General features: G+C 43.2%; 1 protein-coding gene across 2 annotated transcripts in view; it reads right to left on the bottom strand.

The window, feature by feature from the left end:
• Window positions 1-20,176, bottom strand: part of BLVRA (biliverdin reductase A) — a 60,070-nt gene that overhangs the window by 36,031 nt on the left and 3,863 nt on the right. The window contains exons 2-3 of one of the 2 annotated variants that reach the window (XM_060108583.1): window positions 20,091-20,159; window positions 8,764-8,796 (exon numbers count right to left, since the gene is read on the bottom strand). In XM_060108583.1, the coding sequence (XP_059964566.1) occupies window positions 8,764-8,796; window positions 20,091-20,120 (63 nt within the window). In that variant the 5' untranslated portion in view covers window positions 20,121-20,159. The remainder of the gene's footprint in view (window positions 1-8,763; window positions 8,797-20,090; window positions 20,160-20,176) is intronic. The other variant, XM_060108582.1, reaches the window with a different exon arrangement.

Raw genomic sequence — 20,176 nt, 5'->3', positions numbered from 1 at the left:
CGGTCTGGGAGGATCCCATGTGCCGCGGAGCGGCTGGGCCCGTGAGCCATGGCCGCTGGGCCTGCGCGTCCGGAGCCTGTGCTCCGCAACGGGAGAGGCCACAACAGTGAGAGGCCCGCATACCGCAAAAAGAAAAAAAAAAAAAAAAAAAAAAAAGTAATGACTAAGAATTTCCCCAAATTAATGTCAGACACCAAACCACAGGTCCAGGAAGTTCAGAGAACACCAAACAGGATAAATACCCCCCCACCCCTGCAAAATGATGTTAGGCATATCATTTTCAAATTACAGAAAAGCAAAGATAAAGAAAAAAATCCTGAAAGAAGCCAGAGAGATGGGACTTCCCTGGTGGTCCAGTGTTGAAGACTCCGTGCTCCCACTGCAGGGGGCGCAAATTTGATGAGGGAACTAGAATCCTATATGCCGCGGGACACAGCCAAAGAAAAAGAAAAAAACAAAAGCCAGAGGGAATCAACCTTACCTACAGAAGAACAAAGATAAGAATTACATCCAACTTCTCCTCAGAAACCATGCAAGCAAGAGGAGAGTGGAGTGAAATATTTAAAGTGTTGAGAGAAAAAAAAACTACCAACCTAGAATTCTGAGCCCTATGAAATTATCCTTCCAGAGTGAAGAAGAAATAAAGACTTTCTCAGACAAACAAAAATTTGAGGGAGTTTGTTGACTTCTTGTAGACAACATATAGTTAAGTCTTGTTTTTTAATCCACTCTGACAATCTTTATCTTTTAACTGACTCATTTAGACCATTAACGTTCAAGGTGATTATTGATGTAGGTGGATTAATACTTGTTACTGTTTTCTATTCATTGCCTTTGTTCTTTGGTCCTATTTTTCTCTTCCACTCTTTTTCTGCCTTTTGTGATTTAATTTGAGCATGTTCTATGATTCCATTTTCTCTTTTTTCTTAGCATATTGGTTATACTTCCTTTTTTTATTGGTTGCTCTAGGGCTTGCAGTATACATTTACAACTAATCCAAGTCCACTTTCAAATAATAACTATACCACTTTACAGATAGTGTGAGTACTGTAAAATAACATAATAATCCCACTCCTTCTTGTCCTATGTATCACTGCTGTTACTCATTTCACTTATGTATAAGCATACATAAGCATATAAATACATACATAAAGTATATACATAAGCATAAATAATTGAATACTTTGTTGCTGTTATTATTTTATTGTTATTTATTTATTTATATTTTATTTTTGGCTGTGTTGGGTCTTCGTTTCTGTGTGAGGGCTTTCTCTAGTTGTGGCAAGCGGGGGCCACTCTTCATCGCGGTGCGCGGGCCTCTTCACGATTGCAGCCTCTCGTTGCGGAGCACAGGCTACAGACGTGCAGGCTCAGTAGTTGTGGCTCACGGGCCTAGTTGCTCCTTGGCATGTGGGATCTTCCCAGACCAGGGCTCGAACTCGTGTCCCCTGCATTAGCAGGCAGATTCTCAACCACTGTGCCACCAGGGAAGCCCCTTTATTGTTATTTAGATCAATTAAGAATAAGAAACATAAAGTTTTTATTTTACCTTCACTTAATCCTTCTTCCTTTCTTTAGCTAGACCTGAGTTTCTGACCTGTATTATTTTTCTTCCTCTCTAAAGAAATCCTTTGAACATTTCTTGCAAGGTAGGTCTACTGGCAACAAACTCAGTTAAAAGATAAAGATTGTCAGAGTGGATTAAAAAACAAGACTTAACTATATATTGTCTACAAGAAGTCCACTTTAGATATAAAGACACATATAGATTAAAAGTAAATGCATGGGACTTCCCTGGTGGCACAGTGGTTAAGAATCCGCCTGCCAATGCAGGGGACACGGGTTCGAGCCCTGGTCTGGGAAGATCCCACATGCCGCGGAGCAACTAAGCCCGTGTGCCACAGCTACTGAGCCTGCGCTCTAGAGCCCACAAGCCACAACTACTGAGCCCGTGTGCCACAACTACTGAAGCCCGCACACCTAGAGCCCATGCTCTGCAATAAGAGAAGCCACTGCAACGAGAAGCCCGTGCACCACAACGAAGAGTAGCCCCCACTCGCCGCAACTAGAGAAAGCCCACACGCATGAAAAAAGACCCAACGCAGCCAAAAAATAAAGAAATAAAATTTAAAAAAAAAGTAAATGGATGGAGACAAATATACCATGGTAACACTATAAGCAAAAGAAAACAGGAATAGCTATGTTAGTTGCAAGAAGGGCATTACATAATAATAATGGGGTCCAAGAAGACATAATAATCCTTAACATTTGTGCACTTAACAACAGGGCACCAAACTACATGAGGCAAAATCTGATAGAACTGAGAGGAAAAACAGATGAATCCAAAATCACAGTTGGACACTCCAACACCCCTCTATCAGAAAGGGACAGGTTGAACAGGCAGAAAAATCAGGAAGGACATAGTTGGAACTCAACACCATCAGTCAACTGGACATAACTGACATCTATAGTCTACTTTACCCTGAAGCAGCAGAATATGCATTCTTCTCAAGCACATGTGGAACATTCACCAAGACAGACCACATTCTGGGCCATAAAATACACCCCAACAAGTTTAAAAGAACAGAAATCATACAGTGTCTGCTCTGAGACCACAATGGAACTAAACTAGAAATTAGGACAATAACTGGAAAATCCCCAACTATAAGAGATTAAACAAGTCAAAGAGATGGCTAAACTGCTCTGCAATTTAGTAGCTACAACTTTGGCGGTGAGAACCAGCAGAAAGCAGAGGAAAGGGGAAGAAAGGTGAGCAGGAAGATGAACGTGCACACAGATTATGAGAAGGCTGAAGTATGGCAAGAAAGAAGGCAGTAAGACATGCCCAGCAGACAGGTGGGCAATGGATTTCCAGAAGCCAGGATGTCTAAAATTCCATTTCAGTTGTCTGCTGTGCTCTGCTGTCTTGAACCCTTGATCAAATGCACTGTATATCCAGTCCTGTAGAGGTGGTATTTTAAGGAACAAAGGAACAGCAGCAGTTTCAAGACAGCAGAAAAGGGACAGACATAAGGAACAGCAAAGTGACTCAAAAACTAATTGGGGACCAAATGATAGTCACAGAGTGAGCTTGCTCTCCCTGTCTTGGACTCAGAGAAGCTGAGTGTTTGGAGCTCAAGATCTGACGATGGAATTTAGAGAAAGTTAGGATTAAGAACACATGCACAATGGGCTTCCCTGGTGGCACAGTGGTTGAGAGCCCACCTGTTGATGCAGGGGACACGGGTTCGTGTCCCAGTCTGGGAAGATCCCACATGCCACGGAGCGGCTGGGCCCATGAGCCATGGCTGCTGAGCCTGCGCGTCCGGAGCCTGTGCTCCACAACGGGAGAGGCCACAACAGTGAGAGGCCTGCGTACCAAAAAAAAGAACACATGTACTGCCAACTCAGAAAAAAAAAAAATTATTCTGAGGTGAGGAGAGTAGAAGAAAATGTAAAATCACTATAGAACTTCAAGGTAGGAGGTTTGAGGGCAGGTGCTGGGTTTCCACTCCAGGACGGGGTATGAAGATTTCAAATAGTCAGGAGGGACAACCTAATGTTTTTCACTTGTTTACAAGAATCAGTAAGTTTGATAACACACTGGCTGGCCTGGGAAAACAGGCATATTTGTATGTTGCCAGAGGGAGAGAAAAACAGGCAACCTTTGTGGAGAGCAACTTGGCAATGTTTATCACACAAATATTCTTTGCTCAGAGAAATCCATTTCTAAAGCATATATGCAAGTAAAATGACCCAGGTTTATTGCAGCCTTGCTTGTAACAGCAAAAGACTGAAAATAATGTATATGTTGTTAATAGCAGACTGGTTATACAATTATGGTATGCTACACAGCTGTAAAAAAGAACAAGGGGGCTTCCCTGGTGGCACAGTGGTTGAGAGTCCGCCTGCCGATGCAGGGGACACGGGTTCGTGCCCCGGTCCGGGAAGATCCCACATGCCGCGGAGCGGCTGGGCCCGTGAGCCATGGCCGCTGAGCCTGCGCGTCCGGAGCCTGTGCTCCGCAACGGGAGAGGCCACAGCAGTGAGAGGCCCGCGTACCGCAAAAAAAAAAAAAAAAAAAAAAAAAAAAAAAGAACAAGGAAGTTCTTTATGTATTGGAGGGGACTGATCTCCAAGATATATTGTTGGCTGAGGAAAGCAAAATACAGACCAGTGTAAGATATGTGCTCTAGTTTGTGTAAAAAAAAAACAACAAGGGGGCGAGGCAGCTGAAGGGAAAAAATACTTGTATATGTTTAGAATCTCTCTGAAAGGATAGCCAAGAAACCAGTAGCACTGGTTGCCTGGGAGCATAACAGAGTAGCTGGGAAAGAAGAGGTCTTCCCAGAGTAAATCTTTTTTTTTTTTCCCTAAATTCTTTAAAACTTTGAATCATGTGAATGCATGTTATCCAAAATACAAACACTTAAAATAGATATACAAATCCGAGGGATGCTCTGAGCAGATGAGAGCTCTACAGTTTGTACAGCCTTGGGCTTACTCGCTGCTCCTGTCCTAGGCTCCAGCTACAGAGCTGGGCAGCCTCTGCTGCCTGGTCTTCAGTGCGCTCCGTCCCTGCCCGTGGCCTGTCCACTGCCCCCAAATCAGCCGGCTGCTCATACCCCCGGGCCGCATCTGCTTCCTCCACTCACCCTTCTAGCCCAACTGTAAGCTGGTTTTCACTACCACACCTCTCTGCCGTATCACAGGGCATCTCAGATCTTCTCACTGCCAAGTTCAAGGGCTTTCCCTCAGCGGCATTCTCCTGGACCTCAACTCGTATTTGACACTCAAGGGGACCTTCTTTAAATTCGCTCCTTCCCTGTCTTCCCTCGTCTCACGGTGAGGTTTCCTTCTCACACTTCATCCTGCACCCTAGTGTTGCACATTCCCCAGTGCTCAATCCTGTCCTTCTGTTCTTCTCTTTTCCCCATATTCCCAGAGTGGGGGAGGGATGTCTCGCACTTTTAAGGTTTCCAGGACCACCGTTATGCTGAAGTCTCCCACATCATGTGCTGCGAGCCATCCTCTCCTCCAAGCTCCAGTCCCAGGAAGAAATGAGAACTGGGCATTTCCACCTGGCCGTCCCACCCTGACCTGTGTCATCATGTTCTGTGCTAGATTCCAACCACCCAACCCACCTGACTGGCTGTGCTCTGAACTTCCGGGCAAAGGCCAGTGGCTCTGCAAATTCTGTCCTGACATGCTGGAAATCCTGGGAGTCATTCCTGCACTGGACAAATCCTCTGAGACCAAAGGGCTGATTACGGCTGAGACCCTGCTCCTCCCTCCCTCTCCAGCCAGCCTCAAGTCTCTGCAAGTTTTCCTTCCTCTACATTTTTCCTGATCCACCCAAGCTCTGGAATGTATCACAAGATGACTAAACAGTCTCTGAATCATCCCATCATTTAGTCAACTGCCATTTAGTGAGGAAACACGGTGTTTGAGGCATCATGCCAGGTGCTGTGGGGATGCGAAGATGAACAAGGCACACAGACAGTTCTACTCCAAGTCAAAGAACGGAAGGTAACAAAAGAAGTGATAAATGAAGGGTGATGGAAATTCACATGAGGGAGCTATCACTTCCAGAGAGAGAGCTCTGAGAAGTTTTACTGGAGCAGCGAGGACCATGTCAGGCTGCCCTGGGATGAGACAGGAGAGGGAAGTGAGAAGGGAGACCACCACCACTAGAAGGTGGTCACAGGGTGTTTAAGGCAGAGTAGTGAGAGGGGGACCCAAGGTCTGGGAATATTTTTAAAAGGTTGAGAGAGAAAAGGCACTAAAGGGAAGGTCAAAATTATAGAACAGAAGGGGTGGCTGATGATTGATAGAATTCTTACCAGGCCAGGTTCTATGAGCTTAATATTAATGCTAAGTGTTTACTCTTTTTTTTTTCACAACTTCCAAGAACATGAGAATTAGAGTGAGTTACAGGGCCTTTGGATAAGGCGGCAGAGGCCCCAGAAAATGGTTAAGAGAGGCCAGCCCTGGGGTGGAGGAGGCTGGGGGGATGGGGTAGTTGGGAGACTCGCTTTTGACTATTTAATGTTTTCTTTATACCTTTTGAGTTTTGTACTAGGTCTGTGTACTGACATTATTACACAACTAAATTTTTTTAAAGTTATTTTGTTTTGGTCTTACACATATCTACATTCTTTTTTTAATAGTCTTTTCCATTATGGTTTACCACAGGACATTGACTAGAGTTCCCTGTGCTATACAGTAGGACCTGTTGTTTATCCATCCTGTATATAATAGTTCGCACCTGCTAACCCCAAACTCCCAGTCCTTCCCTCCCCCACCACCCCTTCCCCCTTGGCAATCACAAGTCTGTTCTCTATGTCTGTGAGTCTGTTTCTGTTCTGTAGATAGGTTCTCCTGTGCCATATTTTAGATTCCGCATGTAAGTGATATCATATGCTATTGGTCTTTCTCTTTCTGACTTACTTCACTTAGTATGATAATCTCTAGTTGTATCCATGTTGCTGCAAATGGCATTATTTCATTCTTTTTTATGGCCGAGTAGTATTCCATTGTATACATGTACCACATCTTCTTGATCCATTCCTCTGTCAATGGACATTTAGGTTGTTTACTGTGAACAGTGCTATGAACATAGGGGTGCACGTATCTATTTGAATTATATCAAAAAACTACTATTAAAGGTAAGTTTCTGAAGGGAATGAGAAAAATAGGATTATGGTAGTTTGACAGGACCTCATGTGTTGCTTTGTTCTGAAGAAAGTAAAAACTAAAGCAGTTGGAAATGTTGATGGGAAAGATCGATTAGAAATGAGCCCAACAGTGCAGCCGGTCAAGGAGGTAATCAGGGAGGTGGTACAAGGTCTGAACAGGCAGCAGAGTCTGCAATTCAGACTGTGGACATTTCAGTAAAGAAAGGCTATTGAGGCCATCAAGCCCTCAGCCACTGCAGCTGCCCCCGAGGTGCATCCTGAGGGGACTGAGGATGGGAAAGAGCAGGATACTGCTCTCAGGCACCCTAGATAGCTAAGGTGCCTATCAAAGGAATGATTTCAATAAGCCTAGACTCTTGCGTCTTCCCATACATAGAAAAGTGATAAATTCATTAACTTGAGATGTCTGTTTTCCTTTAACAGTAATCTTCTGATTACTGTTAAACCCCCAATTGCCTGGGGGTCTTTTTTTGGGCAAAAAACCCTATATATCCTGGCTTGTCCCTTCCCTCTTTGGAGCAGTCCCTCAGAGTTTACTGAGAGGCTGTATCCTGGGCTTAAGTCCTCCGTAAGTCAGCAGAATAAAACATAATTCTCAACTTTTAGGTGTGCATGTTTTTCAGTCAATACGCTTTCACCAGAAATGTCTGGGACGGGATGCAGTGGGTCCTTTCCCAGTGTCCACTCGCCTTCCTTCTTCCCAGATCCAGCCCTGGGGTAGAGGGGGAAGCTGCACCAGGTGGGACTGATTAGTCTCAGCCAGTTGGCAAAATCCTGGCTCCTCTGACACACTAATTAGTCCAGGAATGGGCATGTGACCTGGTTCTGGCCAGCAAGACTTAAGCAGGAGTTTGGTGGAGGCTTCAGGAAAGGAGGTTCCCACTTTTCCGGGAGAGCTGCAGGAAGCCACGTCTTTCTCCCGCTCAGAGTGAATGAGGAAGCACGTAGTCTCAACCCCTGCTGGCAGCCATCCTAGAACCCTGAGGGACGCTAGCTCGAGGATGAAGCCAACACTTGGATGAGAGTAGAGAGATGACAAGATCCTGGACGTCCTTGATAAGATGGCCACTGGATCAACCCGCCCTGAAGCCTGCCCTCCATCTGGACTTCCAGGATAAAAACCACCTTAAACTGTGTTTTCCTGTACTCGCAGCCTGGAGCTCTGTCACTGAGAAGCATCCCTTCCACTATGAAAAAAGGAACAAGACAACCCGGGAGTCAGGAGTTGAGAGAGATGATGGCTGATGGTTCCAGTTTTTCTCCGTAAAGTAAAAGGTGACCCAGGTGCTAAGAGTGAGGAGGGAGCTGGGAGGAGTCAGGAAGACCAGACCTGGCTGTTTAGGGCAAAGGAAAAGAGGGATGCCTGGGGCTCCGGAGGGGGCCTGGTGGGCGTGCTGAGCACCCAGATGAGGTCTTGAGACCTCTGACAGCCGCAAACAGCATGAAGCTGTGCCACTCACCCAAGACCACCATCCTGTGGGGACAGCCTCTGGGTTGGCCATGGGGGATCAAGAGGACAAGGGGAGAAGCAGTTGGAGATGTGAGCACAATAGCAGTTGAAGAGATGGACCCCACGATCTACGCTGGACCTGGAAGGGAGTGAGAGCAGGAGGGGCTGATGGGTCAGGAAACAACAAAGGGACAAAGAGACTAGGTATCTCGTTGGATCGAAGAACAGGTTCGGTGGAAGTGAGATGACAGGGAGATGATGCAGAGAAAGGTCCTTGTAAGCAGGGTTAAGTGTCCCCAGAATAACACAAGGGCCCAGCAGCCCCCAGGGCCCGGCCCACTCTACCCCTAACCCATGAGTGTTGTTTCAGGATAAACTGAAGTAGATAAATCCTTATCTAACTGAAGCTGGACTGACACAGATAAGAACTCAGAGGAGCCTAACTCTTCCCATATCACCTGGAGCCATGTGTGGCGGCAGGAAGGAGGGGACACGTTTTCAAGTTTGTGCCGATGTTTCCAAAAACTCTGGAGGAAAGAAGACACTCTGTGAAGGAGAAATGAGGGACACTACAAAAAAAAAGCATCCTTAAACGGGTCCTTTTAGAGGACTCACCTCTGCGTTCATCTTGGTCTCTTTCTGCAGGAGCTGCGAAGACAAAAGCAGAGGTTCAGGACCTTGGTGGCACCTCCTCAAACTCCCTGCCGACACTCTCCCTGGCCACACCCCTTCTCCCCCCACTTCCTGTCCCATTGGCCCCATCTTCCCCAAATGCCTTCACCACCTTGTGCCCTCCAGTGAGGGCACCCAGGCCAGTGTCTGATCTGACACCGGCAGGTGGTCACTGGCCCCCCTGGGGACATCACACCAGTAATGTTTCTCTAAAGAACACTGCCAACCCCCAAGGTCCCCTCTTATACTAGAACGGATGCTTCTGTATACTTAAAAGAATGATGCAGGGCTTCCCTGGTGGCTCAGTGGTTAAGAATCCACCTGCCAACGCAGGACACACGGGTTCGAGCCCTGGTCCAGGAAGATCCCACATTCTGCGGAGCAACTAAGCCTGTGTGCCACAACTACTGAGCCTGTGCTCTAGAGCCCGCAAGCCACAACTACTGAGCCCGTGTGCCACAACTACTGAAGCCCGAGCGCCTAGAGCCCGTGCTCCGCAACAAGAGAAGCCACCGCAATGAGAAGCCCGCGCACTGCAACGAAGACCCAAAGCAGCCAAAAATAACTAAATAAATAAATAAAATAAATTTATTTAAAAAAAAAAAAGAAACAGGCAAGGGAAGAGCCATAGACAATGTGTAACAACTGGGTCTGGCCGTGTCCTAATAAAACTTAAAAAAAAAAAAGAAGAATGTTAGTGTTAAGTGTCCCCTACATGTGGGTGGGGAAGTCAGATAACGAAATATGAGGAGGATGATAACAGCTGTGAGACAACTTGTGTCAGCTGCTTTATCTACATGAATCCTAATCTTTGAAACCTTGGCAAAAAGGCTAATATCAACTCCATTTTACAGATGAGGGATCTGAAGTTCAGGGTGAGTTAAAGCACTTGGCCTTACAGTCACGGTGTTGTGGCCCTGTGCTGTAACTTCCAGCTTCCTGGCTATGGAGCCAAACCCAGACTGCCCCAGGGACCTTTCCAGGACTGTCTTACACACACCCAGAGAGCTTTTATGATAAATAAAAGACCTGGGGTTTGGTCTGGCTTCGGTCATGGACTAGCCAAGTGACCACAGCCAAACAGGTTCTCCATGTGTAGGCTGAATGGCTGGACTTCATCTCTAAGGTCTGTTCCAGCTCTAAAAGGCTCTCTGATTCCCAAACAAGGAAACTCTGGTGACTCTGAAAACAGTGCTCAACCTCAGCTGTGAAATGACTTTACCTAGATGCTCAGTCACACTGACAGAGATCAAAACATGTGCCACGTGTTGGTCAAATATCTCGGATTGTTTCTTTGTTTGTTTGTTTGGCCTTGCCGCACAGCTTAGTCCCCCAACCAGGGAATGAACCCAGGCCCCAGCAGTGAAAGTTCAGAGCCCTAACCACTGGACCACCAGGGAACTCCTACCTATTACTGGGGAACTATAGGTAGGTGTCATCTCTACAGACAGCAATTTAGCAACATCTATTAAAATTCCAAATGTGAGCAAGCGAACTCTGACCTAGCAATTCCACTGCTTCCCATTTTTCTTTCTTTTTTTTTTTTTTTGCGGTATGCGGGCCTCTCACTGTTGTGGCCTCTCCCGTTGCGAAGCACAGGCTCCGGACGCACAGGCTCAGCGGCCATGGCTCACGGGCCCAGCCGCTCCGCGGCATGTGGGATCTTCCCGGTCCGGGGCACGAACCCGTGTCCCCTGCATCGGCAGGCGGACTCTCAACCACTGCACCACCAGGGAAGCCCCCATTTTTCTTTTTTAATTAAAAATTTGTTTTTCAAGATTTAACCTTTTTATTGCAGTACAGTTAATTTACAGTGCTGTGTTAGTTTCAGGTGTAAAGCAAAGTCATTTAGTTATATATACACACATATACATACATATTATATATATATTATACATATATGTGATATATATATATATATATATTAACAGCTAAGCCACGGAAGCAACCTAAAAATTCATCAACAGATGAATGGATAAAGAAGATGTGGTACATATATATACAATGGAATATTACTCAGCCATAAAAAAGAAAGAAATAATGCCATTTGCAGCAACATGGATGGACCTAGAGATGATCATACTAAGTGAAGTAAGGCAGACAGAGAAAGACAAATATCATAAGATATCACACTAAAATATGATATAAATGAACTAATTTACAAAACAGAAATAGACTCACGGACACAGAAAACAAACTTATGGTTACCAAAGGGGAAATGGGTGGGGAGGGATAAATGAGGAGTTTGGGATCAACAGATACACACTCCTATGCGTAAAATAGATAACCAAGGACCTCCTGTAGAGCACAGGGAACTCTTGGTATAGTCAGAATCTTGTAATAACCACTGCTTTCCAATTCCGTCTCCAGTCCCCACAGGAGAAATCACTAAATTGCCCTGAGCCCTTGTTCTTGTAGAAACATTACTGCTGCTTGCCTTCCCTTTCTAATAACAACTTCCAGAAAAGGTTTCCTATAAAAAGTCAATAAAACATTACTTATGAACTTTACTACCTTTCCCACAGAATCTGGGGAAAGCAAAACAAAACCAAACCAATTTGCAGAGATGCACATGGATGAGAAAGGACCCCACCTAGAAACCTTACCACCTTAGGCACCAGCGGTCGATTACCAGGGTGAATTGCATTATTACTTATAAAGCACGTTCAACAGGGGTATCCTGGCCAGGATTCTTTCCATACATCTTCTCCAACTTTCAACTTCCCTTGTAATAAGATGGCACTGTTGGGGTAGGCAGCAACCCCAGGCCACCTTTCAGCACCCTCCCTGCCCATCACACATCTCTCTCTTCCTCCCCACTGTCCTGCCAAGACCCGTTAAAGTCTGAACAGAACCCAGGGAGAACTTTATTCTACATTTAATACATTCTAAAAGATCTAAGACCTAACCCTATAACAAGAAGATTTACTTTTTTCCCCTGTACTCTAGTGTATTTCATTTTTATTTATTTATTTTTATTGGCGTAGAGTTGATTTACAATGTTGTGTTTGTTTCAGGTGTACAGCAAAGTGGTTCAGTTATACACATACAAATATTCATTCTCTTTTCGATTCTTTACCCATAATAATAGGTTATTACAAAATACTGAGTGGAGTTCCCTGTGCTGTACAGTAGGCCCTTGTTGGTTACCTATTTTATATACAGTAGTGTGTGTATGTTAATCCCAAACTCCTAACTTATCCCTCCCTCCACGTTTCCCCTTTGGTAACTGTTAAGTTTGTTTTAGAAATTTGTGAGTCTGTTTCTGTTTTATAAGTAAGTTCATTTGTATCATTTTAAAATTAGATTCCACATATGAATGATACTATATAATATTTGTCTTTCTCTGTCTGACTAACTTCACTTCGTATGATAATCTCTTGGTCCATCCATGTTGCTGCAAATGGCATTATTTTGTTCTTTATAATGGCTGAGTAATATTACATTGTATATATGTACCACATCTTCTTTATCCATTCCTCCATTGGTAGACATTTAGGCTGCTTCTATGTCTTGGCTATTGTAAATAGTGCTGCAATAAACATTGGGGTGCAAGAAGATTTACTCTGGTTTGTTTTTTATTTCAAGGGTTTAATATTTTTAACAATATTGAAAATATTTTAAATAATATTAAAAGCCTAAAAGCCTTTAAGTTTCTGACTTTTAGTATTATGTTTAGAAAGACATATACATTTTAATTTTCGCTTAGATTTTTAACTTTTTTCCCCTTTATATGTTTAGTTTTAATCAATCTAAATTATATTTTGGTATATGGCATGAGATAAGACTCTCCTGTAATCTCTCCAAATAGTTGAGTTGTTCTCACATCATTTACTGACTCTTTCATTCTTTCCCCCAATGGCTCATACTTAAATTCTTATGCATATGGTTATTCTTTCACCTTCTGGGCTGTGCCACTGACCCGGCTTCCCATGCCTATAATATGTTGTTTACCTGACTGTGGCTTTACAATATGTTTTGCTCTCTGGTAGTTCAAGTTCTCTCACTAACTTGTTCAGTATTCTTATCTAGTCTTGCTCGCTCAGACTTCTAGATGAAGTTTAGAACAGCTCTGTCAAGTTAAAAAAAAAAATTTCCATAGGAACTGTGCCTATGATTGCATCAAATTTGTAAATTAAATTAGCATCACTCATTCAGCCTTCCCACCCAGAAATATATGGTATGTCTCTCTAGGGGAAGCCACTTAAAGAAAAAAGAAGATTTTTCATCATTAGTATATAGGAATGCCAGAGATTTCTGTGCATTAATTTTGTATCCTGCTACTTTACCAAATTCATTGATTAGCTCTAGTAGTTTTCTGGTAGCATCTTTAGGATTCTCTATGTATAGTATCATGTCATCTGCAAACAGTGACAGCTTTACTTCTTCTTTTCTGATTTGGATTCCTTTTATTTCCTTTTCTTCTCTGATTGCTGTGGCTAAAACTTCCAAAACTATGTTGAATAAGAGTGGTGACAGTGGGCAACCTTGTCTTGTTCCTGATCTTAGTGGAAATGCTTTCAGTTTTTCACCATTGAGGACGATGTTGGCTGTGGGTTTGTCATATATGGCCTTTATTATGTTGAGGAAAGTTCCCTCTATGCCTACTTTCTGCAGGGTTTTTATCATAAATGGGTGTTGAATTTTGTTGAAAGCTTTCTCTGCATCTATTGAGATGATCATATGGTTTTTCTCCTTCAATTTGTTAATACGGTGTATCACGTTGATTGATTTGCGTATATTGAAGAATCCTTGCATTCCTGGAGTAAACCCCACTTGATCATGGTGTATGATCCTTTTAATGAGCTGTTGGATTCTGTTTGCTAGTATTCTGTTGAGGATTTTTGCATCTATGTTCATCAGTGATATTGGCCTGTAGTTTTCTTTCTTTGTGACATCCTTGTCTGGTTTTGGTATCAGGGTGATGGTGGCCTCATAGAATGAGTTTGGGACTGTTCCTCCCTCTGCTATATTTTGGAAGAGTTTGAGAAGGATAGGTGTTAGCTCTTCTCTAAATGTTTGATAGAATTCGCCTGTGAAGCCATCTGGTCCTGGGCTTTTGTTTGTTGGAAGATTTTTAATCACAGTTTCAATTTCAGTGTTTGTGATTGGTCTGTTCATATTTTCTATTTCTTCCTGATTCAGTCTTGGCAGGTTGTGCATTTCTAAGAATTTGTCCATTTCTTTCAGGTTGTCCATTTTATTGGCATAGAGTTGCTTGTAGGTGTGGAGAAAAAGGAACACTCTTGCACTGCTAGTGGGAATGTGAATTGGTACAGCCACTATGGAGAACAGTATGGAGGTTCCTTAAAAAACTACAAACAGAACTACCATATGACCCAGCAATCCCACTACTGGGCATATACCCTGAGAAAACCATAATTCCAAAAGAGTCATGTACCAAAATGTTCATTGAAGCTCTATTTACAATAGCCTGGAGATGGAAACAACCTAAGTGTCCATCATCGGATGAATGGATAAAGAAGATGTGGCACATATATACAATGGAATATTACTCAGCCATAAAAAAATGAAATTGAGCTATTTGTAGTGAGGTGGATAGACCTAGAGTCTGTCATACAGAGTGAAGTAAATCAGAAAGAGAAAGACAAATACCATATGCTAACACATATATATGGAATTTAAGAAAAAAAATGTCATGAAGAACCTAGGGGTAAGACAGGAATAAAGACACAAACCTACTAGAGAATGGACTTGAGGATATGGGGAGGGGAAAGGGTAAGCTGTTACAAAGCGAGAGAGAGGCATGGACATATATACACTACCAAACGTAAAACAGATACCTAGTGGGAAGCAGCCGCATAGCACAGGGAGATCAGCTCAGTGCTTTGTGACCACCTAGAGGGGTGGGATAGGGAGGGTGGGAGGGAGGGAGACGCAAGAGGGAAGAGATATGGGAATACATGTATATGTATAACTGATTCACTTTGTTATAAAGCAGAAACTAACACACCATTGTAAAGCAATTATACTCCAATAAAGATGAAAAAAAAAAGAATCTCAAGTTAGTTCCTGAATTACTGCATAATTACAAATAACAGCTCAGGCTGCGGTGGTTCACTAGACAGTTAAAGGAAAAAAGTCGACACTTTTGCATAAATAACCTGCTTAAAGCATTTTCAAATAGGTTTCTCCTTCCCCCGTATCTCCTGCAGCAGACAAGCTACCCTCTGGGAATTGGACCTAGAGATTATCATACTAAGTGAAGTAAGTTCAAAAAAGAAAGACAAATACCATATGATATCACTTATATGTGGAATCTAAAGTGTGACACAAATGAACTTATCTACGAAACAGAAACAGACTCACAGACATAGAGAACAGACTTGTGGTTGCCAAGGGGAAGAGGGTGTAGGGGAGGGATGGATTGGGAGTTTGGGGTTAGCAGATACAAACTAGTATATATGGAATGGATAAACAACACAGTGCTACTGTACAGGGAACTATATTCGATATCCTGTGATAAACCATAATGGAAAAGAATATGAAAAAGAATGTGTATACATGTATAACTAAACCACTTTCTGTACAATTGAAATTAACACAACATTGTAAATCAACTATATTTCAATAAAATAAATTTTTGAAAGAAGAGACTAGTTCTAGACCTGGCCTGGGTACCCACTAGCTCTGTGACAGGGGCCAGGGCACATGGTCTGTGAGCAACTTGGTTCCTGCACCTTGAAAAAGCTGGGGGTTGGGGGGATGAGCTCAGACAAAGTTAAATGACCCCTACATACTCTTCCAGTGCTGATGTGCCATAAATTCTAACTCACTTCTATTATTTTGTTCTCCTTTGCTTTAGCTTTCTTCCATGTTTGGCTTGGTTAACTGGAGGTTGGTTATTAGCTTCTCTTCTGGTTCTCTCAGGGGCAGACAGACACACATGAACTAGGACAAAGCTCAGGTTATCAGAGCTAGTAAAGCTGCTGCCCTGAGACGCCAGGCACAACAGTGCTGAACAGGTAAAGCTTTCCGTGGCACTCTCTCCAAACAGAAGGCACTGTCCTTCCCACCCCAACTTTCAAGCCCCTCCCACCTGCTCCATGTACCTCCTGTTCCTTCTCGTGGCCATTTCAAAACCTTTTGCCTTTTATTGAGAGTGTTCTTGATATAACAGAAGAGAAATGTTATACCAGGAGTCGAAGCACTCCTACTAAGGAATGAACATCTGGTATCCTGTATTTAGGCTTACCACGGTGTGTCCATTCTTTAAAAGAGCAGCTTATTAACTCAAATAACTGCAAACAATGCAACAGCAGTGCAACTAAATTTTAAAAGTGGGATGAGACCAGGACATTCCAGGGGGGCCTATACATGTCATTAGGCACTAATCCCCCAGAAAGTCCAGGTCAAAACCTTGGTCTCCTATTGCTGAAAGACTAGTTCTTTCTGGCCAAGTGCTTTGCTCCAGACGCGCAGGCTCAGTGGCGATGGCTCACGGGCCCAGCCGCTCCGCGGCATGTGGGATCTTCCCGGACCAGGGCACGAACCCGTGTCCCCTGCATTGGCAGGTGGACTCTCAACCACTGCACCACCAGGGAAGCGAAGCCCCTGGCCAAGTGCTTTTGGAAACGACAAACTGCTGGAACATCCGAGCACAGCACAAATGACAGGTGTGTGTGGTGGGGGCCAAAGGAATATAAATCTTCCACCCAGAAGGAATCCCTGTAAATGTAACTTTTGTCTTTAACAATTTAAAAACTCGCTAGAAAGAATGTATTTTCTTTCCTTAGCAGATCAGTCAAGATTTTTTTTTATAAGCAAGATTTCACAGTGTGTTATTTGTGACCTTGATGTTAATTGCGTAAATCATGTTATGCTCTACACTGAGCACGTGATGCTTTTCTGCTGTTTTGTGCCTATTTTGTTTTCCTATGCAGCTTTCTTCCAGCTTTATAGAGATGTAATTGACAGATAACATCCTATAAGTTTAAGCTGTACTTATGATAATTTGATACATGTATATATTTCTCAGGCATTTTTTTTAAGATGCTGCACATTCTCAGTTATCAGGTGAGAAACTATAAGCCCTTTTCAAACTCTGAGGTATTATGATGTGGTTTCTATGGTAACTGAAAAAAAGTAAACAGTTAAGCTACAAGAAAAATCATTCTGTACAAGATATATAGGAAATATCCAACTGTTTATTCAGGCACCAGCAAAGATATGTTTTATAATAGTGCACCAAACAGCACAACTGAGTTGGAATATGCAGGGTTAAGAAGTTTAAAGAAATCCTGCAGTAAATTTGACCAAAATGGCAACACAGAAGGCTCCCGAGCTCCCCTTCTGCCACAGACACACTGAATGTACAGCTACACTGGGAGCAATCCCTTCTGAAGGAGATCCAGAAACTAGCTTAGCGACTCCTACATATCTGGTGAATGAGAAAATATCCACATCAAAACAGGTAAGAAAGGCTGAGCCAAACAACAAGGTCCTACTGTATAGCACAGGGAACGATATTCAATATCCTGTGATAAACTGTAATGGAAAAGAATACATAAAAAAGAATGTATATGTATGTATAACTGAATCACTTTGCTGTACAGCAGAAATCAACAAAACTTCAATTAAAAAAGGATCTTTAGGGCCTCCCTGGTGGCGCAAGTGGTTGAGAGTCCGCCTGCCGATGCAGGGGATACAGGTTCGTGCCCCGGTCTGGGAGGATCCCATATGCCGCGGAGCGGCTGGGCCCGTGAGCCATGGCCGCTGAGCCTGCGCGTCCGGAGCCTGCGCGTCCGGAGCCTGTGCTCCGCAACGGGGGAGGCCACAACAGTGAGAGGCCCGCATACCGCAAAAAAAAAAAAAAAAAAAAAAAAAAAAAAAAAAAAGGATCTTTACAATGAAAACCATAAGACACGAATGAAAGAAATCGAAAAAGACCCAAATAAATGAAAAGATATTCTGTGCTCATGGATTGGAAGAATTAATATTATTAAAATGTCCAGGGCTTCCCTGGTGGCGCAGTGGTTGAGAGTCTGCCTGCCGATGCAGGGGACACGGGTTCGTGCCCCGGTCCGGGAGTATCCCACATGCCGCGGAGCGGCTGGGCACATGAGCCATGGCCGCTGAGCCTGCACGTCTGGAGCCTGTGCTCCGCAACGGGAGAGGCCACAGCAGTAAGAGGCCCGCGTACCAAAAAAAAAAAAAAAAAAAAAAAAAAAAAAAAGTCCATACTACCCTAAGTGGTCTACAGATTCAAAGCAATCCTTATCAAAATTCCAATGGTATTCTTCACAGAAATAGAAAAAGCAATCCTTAAGTTTGCATGGCACCACCTAAGATCTGAGACTGTAAATCTAGAAGAATACATAAAGGGTGAGCTCCTTCACTTTGGTCTTGGCAATGATTTTTTTGGATTTGACACCAAAAGCAAAGACAACAAAAATAAAAATAAACAAGTCGGACTACATGAAAGTAAAAAGCTTCTGCACAGCAAAGGAAGCCATAGAAAAGGAAAAAATATTTGCAAACCACAAATCTGATAAGGGGTTAATATCCAAAATATACAAGGTACTCATACAACTCAATGGCAAAAACCACAAATGCAATTTAAAAATGCACAGAGGGACTTCCCTGTCGGTCTAGTGCTTAAGACTCTGCACTTCCACTGCAGGGGGCATGGGTTCGATCCCTAGTCGGGGAACTAGGATCCCACATGCCACGCACTGCGGCCAAAATTTTTTTTTTTTAAATGGGCAGAGAAACTTAATAAGTATTCTTCCAAAGACATACAAAGGGTCAATAGGTACACGAAAAGGTTTTCAGCATTCAACATCATTAATCATGAGGGAAACTGAAATCAAAACCATAAAGAGAAATCACCTCATACGTTAGGATGGCTATTATCAAAAAGAAAAGAGATAACAAATGCTGGTGAGGGTGTAGAAAAAAGGGAACCTTTGTGCACTGTGGATGGGAATGTAAACTGGTATAGCCACTATGGACAACAGCATGGAGATTCCTCAAAAAATTAAAAATGGAACTACTGTATGATCCAGCAATCCCACCTCTGGGTATATATCCAAAGGGAACAAAATAATTATTTTGAAGAGATATATATGTACTCCCATGTTCACTGCAGCATTATGACAACAGCCAAGACCTGGAAACAACCTAAGTGTTGACGGATGAAAGGAAAAAGAAAATGTGATCCATATAGAGTCAGCCCTCAATATCTGAGGATGTGAAATCCACAGACAGGAAGAACGAACTATATTCACTGTACTATACCATTTTATATAAGGGACTTGAGCATCCAAGGATTTTGGTATCCACGGGGGCTCCTGGAACCAATCCCCTGCAGATACCAAGGGATGACAATATATGGAAAAACATTTAGCCTTAAAAAAGAAGGAAATCTTGTCATTTTTGACAACATAGGTGAACCCGGATGGCATTATGCTAAGTGAAATAAGCCAGGCAGAGAAAGACAAATACTGCATGGTATCACTTATATGTGGAATCTAAAAGAAAAAAAAAGAAACACCAAACTCACAGAAACAGAGATTAGAAAAGTGGTTCCCAGGGGCTGGGGTATAGGGGAAATAGGAAGAGGTTGATAAAAGGGCACAAATTTTTAGTTACAAAATGAATAAGGTCTGAGAATCTAATGGTAACTATAGTTGATAACACTGTCTTGAATAACTGAAATCTGCTGAGAGTAGAACCTAAATGTTCTCACCAAAACCAAAACCAGTAAACATGTGTGTTAATTTACTTGGAGAGAATACTTTCATAATGTATCTGTATATCAAATCATCACACTGTATACTTTATCTCAGAAATTTTTGGTCAATTATACCTCAGTAAAGCTGGAAAAAAAAAATCCTGCAGTAGCTAAAACAGCATGGCTTGACCTTACTGCTTGAAACAGAGTCAGAGGTCAGAAGCAGCAGTGGCCTGCGTGTGTAATATGTTTTAATTTTCAAAAAACATTTTTTGCCTATCTCCTTTTCCTCCCCTGGTAACCCTTAAGAGTTAGAGCCCTCAAACTTCCATTCTACAGAGGCAGAAGGCTTTGGATCACATGCTACTGGTGGTTCTGGTGGCTCTCCATCGGCCCTGCTCCCACCCCCTCAGGAGCTGGCTGACCTCCCCAGGCTGCATCACCTGGGTTGCTTCACCCTCCAGCTTCCACTAGGGACTGGCCAGAGGAGGAGCTCCGTGGGTACAGAAGGGGAAAGGTGTCACAGGGAAGAACAAACCTGACTCCATACTGGATCTATTCCTTTAGCTCTCACCTTTGCGCTCTGCTGCCTGTGCTTCCTCATGCTGGCTCTACTACTTTGTAAAAGAATGTTGCCGACAGCCTGAAATACACATGATA

This window comes from Mesoplodon densirostris, chromosome 9 (assembly GCF_025265405.1).
Source record: "Mesoplodon densirostris isolate mMesDen1 chromosome 9, mMesDen1 primary haplotype, whole genome shotgun sequence".
Taxonomy (NCBI): domain Eukaryota; kingdom Metazoa; phylum Chordata; class Mammalia; order Artiodactyla; family Ziphiidae; genus Mesoplodon; species Mesoplodon densirostris.
Note: the sequence above shows the minus strand (reverse complement) of the source record. Positions and strands in the feature narration are given on the sequence as shown.